The sequence below is a fragment of the Aethina tumida genome, chromosome 7 (genome assembly GCF_024364675.1).
Source record: "Aethina tumida isolate Nest 87 chromosome 7, icAetTumi1.1, whole genome shotgun sequence".
NCBI classification, from domain to species: Eukaryota; Metazoa; Arthropoda; class Insecta; order Coleoptera; family Nitidulidae; genus Aethina; species Aethina tumida.
Genome location: NC_065441.1, coordinates 8,585,797 through 8,596,357, shown reverse-complemented (window position 1 = coordinate 8,596,357; position 10,561 = coordinate 8,585,797). Strand labels below are relative to the sequence as shown.

Genomic DNA, 10,561 nt, shown 5'->3' with positions numbered 1-10,561 from the left:
CGAAATCAAATAATAATTGATCATGCCTACTTAACTAATAAACGTTACCTACTTGCTCTCAATTTTCACAGCCTTTTTCCAGACTAAAAGGTGAATGTTACTATTTTTACTTGATTTTATGGATATTTACAAACTTTCAGCCATAGCATCACAACAAGGTGAAAAAACGGAGACTTTTTAAGTCTATCAGACAATACCAGTTTATTTATACCAGAAGTCTCATTACAAATCATATTCACATCATCTTACGAATATGTTCATTTAATACTGATTATTATAAACATGGTGTGCTTGCTTTCAATTAATCTCTATCACAAGATCATGGACAGAATCAGAAGAATATCTGCTCTCAATAATTAATAACTACAGTGATTTAAGCACATGCATTTATAAAAAACATTGGCTGCAACAACTATACAAATTAAAATCAACATTTAAAAGGAAAACTTAAGCCAATTTACAAAATTGGGGATTGTCAAATGAGATAGTGCCTTTTCTATTTCATTTTTTTTAGTCAGTTGACAAACCTCATGCTTTCTAACGTAGGAATTTAGTGAAGTGAAATTATAAATAAAACGAATCAAAATGGAAACTTACCTTAGCACAACCAATGTTTTTTGATAAAAAACTTGTGCTGTAATATTTTTTAATTACACTGTAAAATTTTCAGTTAATATATTTTTGTGATTATTTACAATGGACTAAACACCTTAGCCCTCTAGAATAATTGCACAGACATATAAAAAATCGTTTGTGTTTATTTACTATGTTTGAAGACTTAAATCCAGAAAACAAATTTGCATAGTTCTTTCAAGCTGGTTTTACACTAGTAAATAGTAAATAATATAAAAATAACAATTAGGCATTTTAGTACCTAAAACTAATATTTGTACACTTTAACACTTCCACTTAATAATAATTTACAGAAGATAGTTTTGTTTTTACTTATTCACACTTTCACTGGGGGAGCGAGTCCTTTAGTCTTTTTTGCGTTTCGGTCACCTGAGGTTCGAAGTTTCATTCATGTCATAAAGTATCTGGGCGATGGTTCGAGACGATTCCACGTTGCTCAGTGCCACGTTTGCTAAATGGGATTCATAACCCTTTAAGTACCTACAAAACGGAAAACAAAACATTAAAATAACTATTACAAAATTTCTCGACGTTATTTTACCTTCTACAATGAGTGCTGTAAATCACGAGATTCCTTAATATTAGAGAGGCTGTCAGACGTATGCTCTTTGTTACTGGACCTTCATTGTCATCCTGAAAATTTCCACCATAAATTATTAGTTCACGAAAAAATATAGTACTATCAATTTCAAGCAAAAAAACAGCAAACAGTGCAAAATAGATTTCATATTGAATCTTCAATAAAATAATACTGAAATTATAATTTAATTCTAGGGAATTTATTTTAAACTAAATACTACTACTAATTTTATTGTTATAATATAAAATTCATTCCAAAGTTTAATCTAAATTTGTAAAATTAATTTCTATTAAAACAACAAATTAATAATGCATGCAGAGTTAATATTACTATCTACAACTAACAGAAGGAAGACCAAAACTAATAGAATAGGGAAAAGATATGTTAAAAATGCGGCAAATAATACATAAAAAAATGAAAACATGAATAAACACAGTTTGGAAAAATTTCACACGGTACCGCCACCTCACCTGTTCCTGCTGGGCCGACGGTCCCGGACGCGCAACCACTGCCGACACGGCCGGAGTCGCGTGTTTTGCCGACTTTGTCTATATTTACAAAGTAAAAAAGAAAATATATTGGAAAAGGCACCCTCCCATACACAGTAATAAAGTATACACAGTACAGTTACAAGTCTACGGTTAGTAAACTAAAATCGTAGAGTTTTGTAAGTAGGATGAATAATTTAGTGTACTAAAAGCCAAATCATGTTATTCAACTAACTAATCATTGATTTAATTTTGGCTTGATTATTTATAGCCAGACAGCCTGGCACAAAATTTATTATACATTATTAAAAGCCAATCGTATTAACTTATTCGTAGATTTTTAAGGGGATTACTAACCTGCAACTCCTTAGGATTGACGAACTCTAAAGCGTGACGCTTGATGGCATGTAAGGCCGCATCGGGCGCGTAACCAGGATGAGAATTAGCCGGGGCTGGCGGTGGGGGATCCACCTTTACTCCCTGCGCCTCCTTTTTCCGACGAATCAGGTTTTGTTTCATTGCCTATAAAATTTAAACAAAATTATTGACAACTCCAATTTATGGTCTTAAAAAGACTTACCTCTGGATTACAGTGCTTGTCGTGAAGGTGGGTCATCAAGGAAAACCGTTTCCGTTTCATACTGTCGCATCTGTCCCACTGGCACAAGACCTCTTCGCCGTCCTGCGGACAATGAGCCTCGCAGGCATGCAAATACACTTGATTGGCCGATTTGAATTTTGTATCACTGAAACGCAATCACAATAAATAACTTGTCACACAATAATTAACTGAATACTTACACATTACATTGACCCCACTCGCACACAAATGCGGTGGTCAAGTCCCTAATAATCTTTGGTTTGATCTCCTCTTTCTTTTCGACGACCGTCGTGATGCCATTCGAGTTCGTTGTCTGGACAACTGTGGTGGCAGTCGTGCCCACCACCGACGTTTTGATCGCCTTGTTTGCCGCGACGTTGTTGTTCGACACCGAAGACTGGTGTATTACCGGCCTAGGAACTTGGGTGACGACGACCTGCTGACCCTGCGGCGTCACCACCACCTGATAAAAAAAATTGTTTAAATATCATCTGAAGTGATAGTCTAATTAGGTACCTTTTGATGGTGAGTAGCTGTATTGTTGGCGGGTTGTTGCTGCAAAATGATAATAGTCTTAGCTCCGGTGCCCTGTTGTTGGGACGTCTGAGCAACGAGAACAGTTTGCGGCTGTCCGTGTACGACGGCTGTTTGCGGCTGGGCCACCATGTATGTGCCCTGTGTACCACTTGTTTGCAGCACGTACTGGCCAGGTTGAGAACTGGCAACCAACTGAACTTGACCTATAAAATAATACGAATTAATGACATATATAAGCATATAATATATTAAGTAAGGTTTTCTTAAATGCGTCCAATTGATAAACTTATTATTTAATTCACCCTAAATAAATATTACTTATAGTTATAATTAGAATAATGACGCAAAGGTGTATAGGTTTAAATATATTAAAATATCTTTTGATACAACTGAACTTGACCTACAAAATAAAATCAATAAACACATTAATACAATATATAAGTATGAGAAAATAAATAATTCCAAACAACATATTGCTTTTTAGTTGTTCAATTTAATATTTGACATATAAATCTTAATTATTGAGAATTTTCATAAAAGGGCTGTTGTATATAAATTTTGATATTAAAAAAATATATATTTGAACATAAAACAATGGATTTAAGTCCATTTAAAGAAGATTACTGAATAATTTCTTGTAGTATTACCTTGCAATCCGGATGACAACAAAAACTGCGGGTTGGCCTGTTGTATAACCACCGGATTCCTCTGTTGACCAGCGTTCACGATCACCGTTTGCGGAGCGTTCGTCGTAGGCGTCGTCCCCGGTTTAATCTGGGCGGCACCGCTTGTGGTGAATACCACCTGATTAGCTGGCTGAATCTGACCCTGCGACACGATAACTTGTCGCGTGACAGCTCCCGGCGTGCCCGTACCCGAAGTTACGAGCTGCACGTGCCCACCGCTGTTATCCACCACGATTTGGGGCGTCGGTTGTTGGGGTGTGGGTTCGGGTAGAGAAATTGTGGGGGCGGCCGCTTCCTGCATCAGCTGCTCTTCGTCTTCGTCTTCCAGAATATCGGCGGCCAGGTCGGCGAACAACTTTGCGGCGGCCGTAGATGCCGTTGCCGTAGAAGCTGCTAAAAAAGGTTCATAAAACGCTGCACATATTATTTGATAAGCTGACTTACCTTCTTCCCCGTTTGAACTGGAGACCGAATCCGGAGCCGGACTGTCGGGATTCCGCGATCCGTTCACATTGGCACTGAGCAGCGGCTTCTTCGAATCGCATTCCACGATCTCGTCGCTTGCGGCCCGTTTCAAATTGATCTTGGGCTTGGTCTCGATCAGGGCGTCGCCGACGTTCGTCCCGTCTTCCTGCTTAATCTCGGCGTCCGACATTGGGACGTCGTCGACCTTGTTCTCGCTGCTGTTCGTCGTCGGAACATCCTCCAGCTTAGGCTCTTCGTGCTTGATATGACAGTCGCTGTCCCTCAGCGCCTTTTCTATGTGATTCTCGACCAAATCGAGGCCGGTCTTGTCGCCCAGTCTCAAGTCCTTGGACAAACCGCCGTTCAACATCGGCGGACTCTTCTCGAACTTCTTTTCCAGCAGGTCAGCCAGCCGCAACGGTTTGTTGATCAGTATCTCGTTGGATAAAATATGTACAGAGTCCTTCGAGTTACTATCCTCGTTCAGGGCGGTGTCGATGTTGGGCACACCGTTTAGCAAGCCCTCGAACGACGTCAGTGAGTTTTCGCCGTCCTCTGTGCTGCTTATGCCGCCTACGCCCACCGTACCTGAATTTAAGAAAAATGCACATTTATTTATGTCATTATCTAATATAGTCATTAAAAATTTTTAATAAATACATTTAAATGTTTTGTTACTAAACAAGTAAAAAACACATTAAATTATCGATAACAGAGCTATAAAATAACTACAAATTACATACAATATGATGTAATAAAAACTGAAAAACTGCAATAAATTGTGACACACACAATTACTTACTTTATTTTATTTAAAACTATTTATTTGAATACTGAAGTATAGAAAATTTGAAACTAAATACTTAGTAATTACTTTCAGATTATCAAATTTAAAGAGAATCAAATTTTATATAAAAAAATTGGAAATATAAAAATGTAATTAACAAAAGAATCGTAATACGATCCTAAGAATAATAACAAAATTATAATTTTAATTTTTTTATTAACTGATATATATTTAGATTATTTTTTAAATTAATTTATAAGACATCAATAACATCTTATTTTATTTTGTCTATTATTGTCATCAAATATATAATTTTTCCAAAGATCATCAATATTATTTTTCTTAAATTGTAAATCGTTTAATTTATGAATGAATTATATCCATTTCAGAATAAAATAGTATTTATAATGATGAAGCAATTTGTGACAAAAATGATAACCTAAAATTATTTTTAGTAAAAAAAAATCAACTTTTTTTATATGCTATAAAAAATAGTCAATAAAAATTTACCAATTCACACCACTTAATAAAGTTATTTATTTGGTAATTTAATTGTGCAAAATTATTCTGATTAAGTATAAGAGATTCCGTGGCAAATTAAGTGAAATCAAAATAAAGTCAATATTCATATTTATTATAATAAATTACATGGAAAAATTAAATTAAATAAAAGGACACAAAACAACATAATATACTAAAAGTCAACATGTGAATATAATAAAATAAGTCGAAAAAACAATTAAAAAACACTAAATTAGTCCACCAAGGGATGATGAAAAAATTGCCTCGGCTCCATGCGCTTCGATACTCTCTTTTTAATCAAACCACAAACCAGCGATGTCAGATCGTCGTCATCGAAATACAGATTCTTCAAATCGGGTTTACCAAGCACACAAAAAACAATAATTACGCCAATACTGTACAAGTCCGACTTGCAGCTGATCTTGTTGCCGGTCAGAATCTCCGGAGCCGTATAAATCGGCGTGCCGCAAATCGTGGGTGATGACGTGGTCATGAATCGGGCCAGCCCGAAATCGGCGATTTTGAATGTGATCTTCGAGGTCGAAGGATACGATTTATATCTGGACGAGAAGGACAACAGAATGTTGTTCGGCTTCAGGTCCCTGTGCACTATATTTTTGTCGTATAGCAGTCTCATAGCCGAGCCGATTTGTCGCAGGAAATACGACAGCTCACGTAAGGACATGGGTCCAACTTTTTTCACGTAGTCTCGCAGATCGCCACCGTTGCAGTATTCCATGAAGATGTGCACGTGTTTCGAGGACAACGCGTGACCGAGAATCTTGACGATGTGGTCGTGGTTGAGAATTTGCATCATGCGTATCTCACGTTCAATCATTTCTTCGTTTTGATACGAGGTTCTGACTCTCTTGATGGCCACGGGGATGGAGTTGTGTTTGCAGCCGAAGTACACTTTTCCGAAACCTCCTTCGCCTAGGACACAGTTGGAGTCCCAACGGAACGGTCCAATTCTATTCATTTTTTTTGATAAATTTTAACGTCGTAACCAGCGAGTATATTGTACAAAACTGAACGAATTTCGAATCGACTTCTTGTAAAGTAAAAAAAAATCAAGAGCATGCGCCACACGGACTTCTTTTGTATATAAAATAACGAACAAAAATTTTGAACAATATTACAATCATCACCAAAAATAAAAATTATATAAAACAAGAGATAATAAAGAAATAAGTAGCAACATAAAATTTCAATTGCTGGGTGGACATAGTTTTTTCCATCTTTTAATCAAAATTTGTTTAAAAGGTCTGGAAATGGAAGTTTGAAAGCAGAAGGTTATATACTTTTGATGTGTCCAAATAGTTTTTTCCTCTTTAGCAGTTTGTCCAAAATAACATTATTAAATATAAATTACACATCAAACATTTCACTTACCTAGACCAGTGCTGCTGGACAGCGAGTTGTTCCCAATGGAGTCCGAATCCTCGTTATCAATCTTGACCTTAAGCTTGGCGTTGTTGTTGCTGAGCGGCGCCAGTGGTGGAGGAGGCGGCTGCGGCGGTTCCTTCTTGCCCTTAACACCGCTGGCGAACTGCGTTGTCGACGAGACGGCCGGATCACCGACTGCCTCCGGCGAACCTATGTCGTTGAACAGTTGCCTGGCGCCGTTCAGGCGCGATGTCTTTGGCGTCTCCTGGCCACCGCCCGTCTTGGCCTTGTGGTCGGCCACGGGGGTGGTGGCCGCCGATGCCGCGCTGGTGCCTTGCTGCGCGAGCATGCGCTGCTGCTGTTGTCGTGCTGCCACCTGTCGAACGAGTCCCGTTTATATTCATGCACAATGTGCCATGGCAATTAATTCTATGTTTATGTAACATGTGTAGTAAAATATTCATACATTTTTTTTTGAGGGTTAAATAATTCTGGTCAAATTGTTGTATACTCTCTTTTATTAGAAAGTCATACACTATATTACACATTTGCCATCTAGCTAATCCCCTCAATATTTGCATCTACTTTGTAGTCTGTGATTTAGAGATTGAATACCCATGAATATAGTATGCCAGACTAGTAATATTTCCTTTAAATCCTTTATCAGGTATTTTGATCAGCCAAAGGCATTGTTTAACTTACTTTTAAAATGTATAAATAAAGATATCTATACAAGCACTTAAAACACTACATTTTAATTTTGTTAACTTGGATTGCAAATTTTTAGTATTTTTCGGAACTATAATAAAACGTTATTAAAATAAAAACAAATCGTTAATTTTTATCGCGTATTTACCATGCACATGAAGCACTACAATGAAATAGTCTTTCGATAAAGTGGTAAAAACGGTTTGTTTCGACATTAATGTAACTTAGTGATAAAATGGAAAAATACACATCTTAACGTAATTTAAATTACGTAATCATGCATTTACAATTAGCGTGTGTACACTAAAAATTTTACAATATTTACTTTATTAGATTTTTATTATTATTAAAAAAACCAAGCGAACAAAATCATGAAACAACGAACTTCATAAAACTTTAGGGACAGACTTATGAATTCGTTGCTCCGTTACAATACACAAAAACAAATAAACATGCTCATTTTTTTTGTTTGAGATTAGTGTGTTACCTGAGCTACATTTTGGCAGTCTGTTGTCTTCATGCTCACTGTCGTCATGCAATCGTTTACCTTATTAGCCAATAGACTCTTGATGAGTGACGTACTACTTTGACCGGAGTCTTTCTGCCCCGACGTCGCCGACGTCGTGGTCGTAGTGCCGCTGGCGCCCAATAAAGCCTGGCTCAGGTGCGGGTGCGCCATCACCTGCGAAATAATACGAACGTTGAGGTCAATAGTATTTTTCATCCACCACGCACGTGTCCAGCAAAAATTTGCTAGGCCTCATGGTAGACTTGTACGTTTTACTTTTTAAGAATTATTATATTAGGATGATCGTAAATGTTAGTATGTTGCAGGTAAAATTTTGTTAGGCCGAATACATGTAAATGAAACAAAACAATACAAACTAAACTGGACAACTCTCCATCAACCAAGGGATAAACGGGGACAACCCAGGAGTTTTAAACTAAAAACAAAATTCAAAACGCTTACCTTAAACCGAAATTTATTTCTACAGAACAAATGACAATAGTCCCATAACCAAAATGACTTCAAAATAAAGATGCGTGATGTAGGACAAGAATACTGCTCTACTAAATGTCATGCTAAATGAAAAGAGGAATCTGGATATTTTTGTGCGACTTTGGGTCGAAATTTTCACACTTAATATTTGGATTTTTTTGAACTAACTAAGAACTTTATTTTGACTAGATTAAACACTTAACATTTACCCTCTCAACCTCTAACAACACACATCAGCTTATTTATCAGCACCTAATCAATGTTGGTTACTAATTCTTTCTAACAGAGATATTTCTTTCTAATTTAATAAAAAAATTTTGCTATTAATATTGTGTATAGAGACCAAAGACTGTATGTAGTGACGACATTAATGTTGACTTCGTACCAAGACATTTCATAATTAATAATAATTAATTATGAACTGTAACTGTAATTAACTGGTTGTCAAACCTAATCAACATATAAAATTACATAATTCCTTCCTTTTTCTATACTTATTGTTAAAAAATGTTGTCAATCTGATAGACGGTACCAATCATCCTTGGTAAAAATAATTTGATGTTTAATAATCTATTTCTGAGTTAAAACTTGTTGATTTTAGTCTCGTAGATATCGTCATTATTGGTAGGCATTATTAATTCGTAAACCAACAGAACAATAAACAAATTTCAACCCAAACCACACATAGAGTACCAGACGTATTTGGATACAAGAGTAGAGCGCAAGACAGTAGATAAATATGGTGCTGCTGAGTGTATCGTTTCTTGTAATCGGCTTAGACAAAATAGTTTTTTACCTGGCTCTTGGCGTCCGGCTTGGGGGCCGTCGCCGCTGTCGCATGCTCCCGCTGCTGTTGCTGTTTGGGGGGAGCGCTCAGCTGGGCTTTGAGTATGGGCGAGGCGGGAGAGCCGGATAGGGGTGCCGCGTCTCCGACATTGTCTGTCGGGACGCTGAGAACGGGGGACTTGGACGGCGGCGTCGCCCGTCTATTACGGATCGCCGCCGCCTGTTGGGATTGGGGCGTGACTGTGGCGGGATTGGCGAGTTGGACGCCTTTGGACTGTTGGGGAGCGTTTTTGACAGGGGACTGGGCCATTGTCGAGGTGTTCGGGATACTTATAATGAGGGGGGTCGGTCGCACCTTTATGCCGTCATAGTACTGCGGATCGTTCGGGTTGGCGGGCTTCATCGGGTTGGGGCCGACTGTTCCTCCGAAAACGGACCTAAAACACACACGTCTTCAGTATACTCGACATTTCAATTCATCAAACGTTCAGAAGCGATTTAAACTTATTAAAACAACTTACCGGACGCATCTGGGAAAGTGTAGTGGTGAGATGACGCCCTTACGACCGATTTTCGAACAAGAGTTCAAGTAGTGCTTGTAAACCTCCTGGTGGTCGACCTTCCCGTTGGTGCAGGGCTCGTAGGTGGCGCGCAGCCACGCCAGCGCGAACTGCTCATTCTCCTGTATCGCCTGTTGATGCGCGTGCTGCTGCTGTATCATCTGCTGGGGCGTCAATACCGACGTGGTGGTAGTCTGGACGGTGGTCGCGGTTAACGCGATCGATTGTTGAGGAATCGGTGTGGCAATTGATACAGGTGTGGGAGCTAAATAAATCAAGAGTCATAAATTTACATTCAAAAACACACACAGATAAATAAAACGTCTCAAATGAGCTTAAAATTGAAAATCATCTTAGAAATAAAACGGGAAACTTCACATTTCCGATATTACTTTATTTTAAAGCTTTTAAACCTATTTTCCTTTTTTCATCAAAAAACAACAGTTTATTTTCAACTCTATTCTTCATCCCATAAGCTGATTTAAAAATAATGTATCGATTCCTACTAATGTTTTTTATACTTTCTCATTTCATTCAATCAATCTTTAATAAATTGAAGCTTCAACTATAGATATGGATTTTTGACAAAATTATTTGATATATTATTTTAACACAGCTACAAAAATACTAAAAATATATAACCTAATCAACTCTATTTGAATAATGATGATTAATTTATGACACATTAACAACTGTGTGTGCAATTAAGAATTCGTTACACCATTATCAACAAAACCATAGTTATTTCCCAGAAATTATTATTCATTCTCCAATGAAAACAGATACTGACAGGTCGTAATAATGTTTCCAATTAATTAAAAT

The 10,561-nt window shown here is 37.4% G+C and overlaps 2 protein-coding genes across 6 annotated transcripts in view; both read right to left on the bottom strand.

Moving 5' to 3' along the window:
• Window positions 1-738: 738 nt before the first annotated feature.
• LOC109598559 (AT-rich interactive domain-containing protein 2) overlaps window positions 739-10,561 on the bottom strand; it is a 41,805-nt gene continuing 31,982 nt past the window's right edge. Inside the window, exons 7-19 of one of the 5 annotated variants that reach the window (XM_020014468.2) lie at window positions 9,701-10,004; window positions 9,190-9,616; window positions 7,881-8,075; window positions 6,692-7,061; window positions 3,970-4,578; window positions 3,487-3,918; window positions 2,819-3,042; window positions 2,503-2,765; window positions 2,282-2,447; window positions 2,059-2,223; window positions 1,684-1,761; window positions 1,175-1,266; window positions 739-1,113 (exon numbers count right to left, since the gene is read on the bottom strand). In XM_020014468.2, the coding sequence (XP_019870027.2) occupies window positions 999-1,113; window positions 1,175-1,266; window positions 1,684-1,761; window positions 2,059-2,223; window positions 2,282-2,447; window positions 2,503-2,765; window positions 2,819-3,042; window positions 3,487-3,918; window positions 3,970-4,578; window positions 6,692-7,061; window positions 7,881-8,075; window positions 9,190-9,616; window positions 9,701-10,004 (3,440 nt within the window). In that variant the 3' untranslated portion in view covers window positions 739-998. The remainder of the gene's footprint in view (window positions 1,114-1,174; window positions 1,267-1,683; window positions 1,762-2,058; window positions 2,224-2,281; window positions 2,448-2,502; window positions 2,766-2,818; window positions 3,043-3,486; window positions 3,919-3,969; window positions 4,579-6,691; window positions 7,062-7,880; window positions 8,076-9,189; window positions 9,617-9,700; window positions 10,005-10,561) is intronic. The other 4 variants (XM_049970076.1, XM_049970077.1, XM_049970079.1 and 1 more) reach the window with 4 other exon arrangements.
• LOC109598562 (serine/threonine-protein kinase ULK2) lies at window positions 5,391-6,334 on the bottom strand. Its single transcript, XM_020014472.2, has one exon. It carries the CDS (start codon window positions 6,276-6,278, stop codon window positions 5,532-5,534), a length of 747 nt encoding a protein of 248 aa, XP_019870031.2. The 5' UTR covers window positions 6,279-6,334; the 3' UTR covers window positions 5,391-5,531.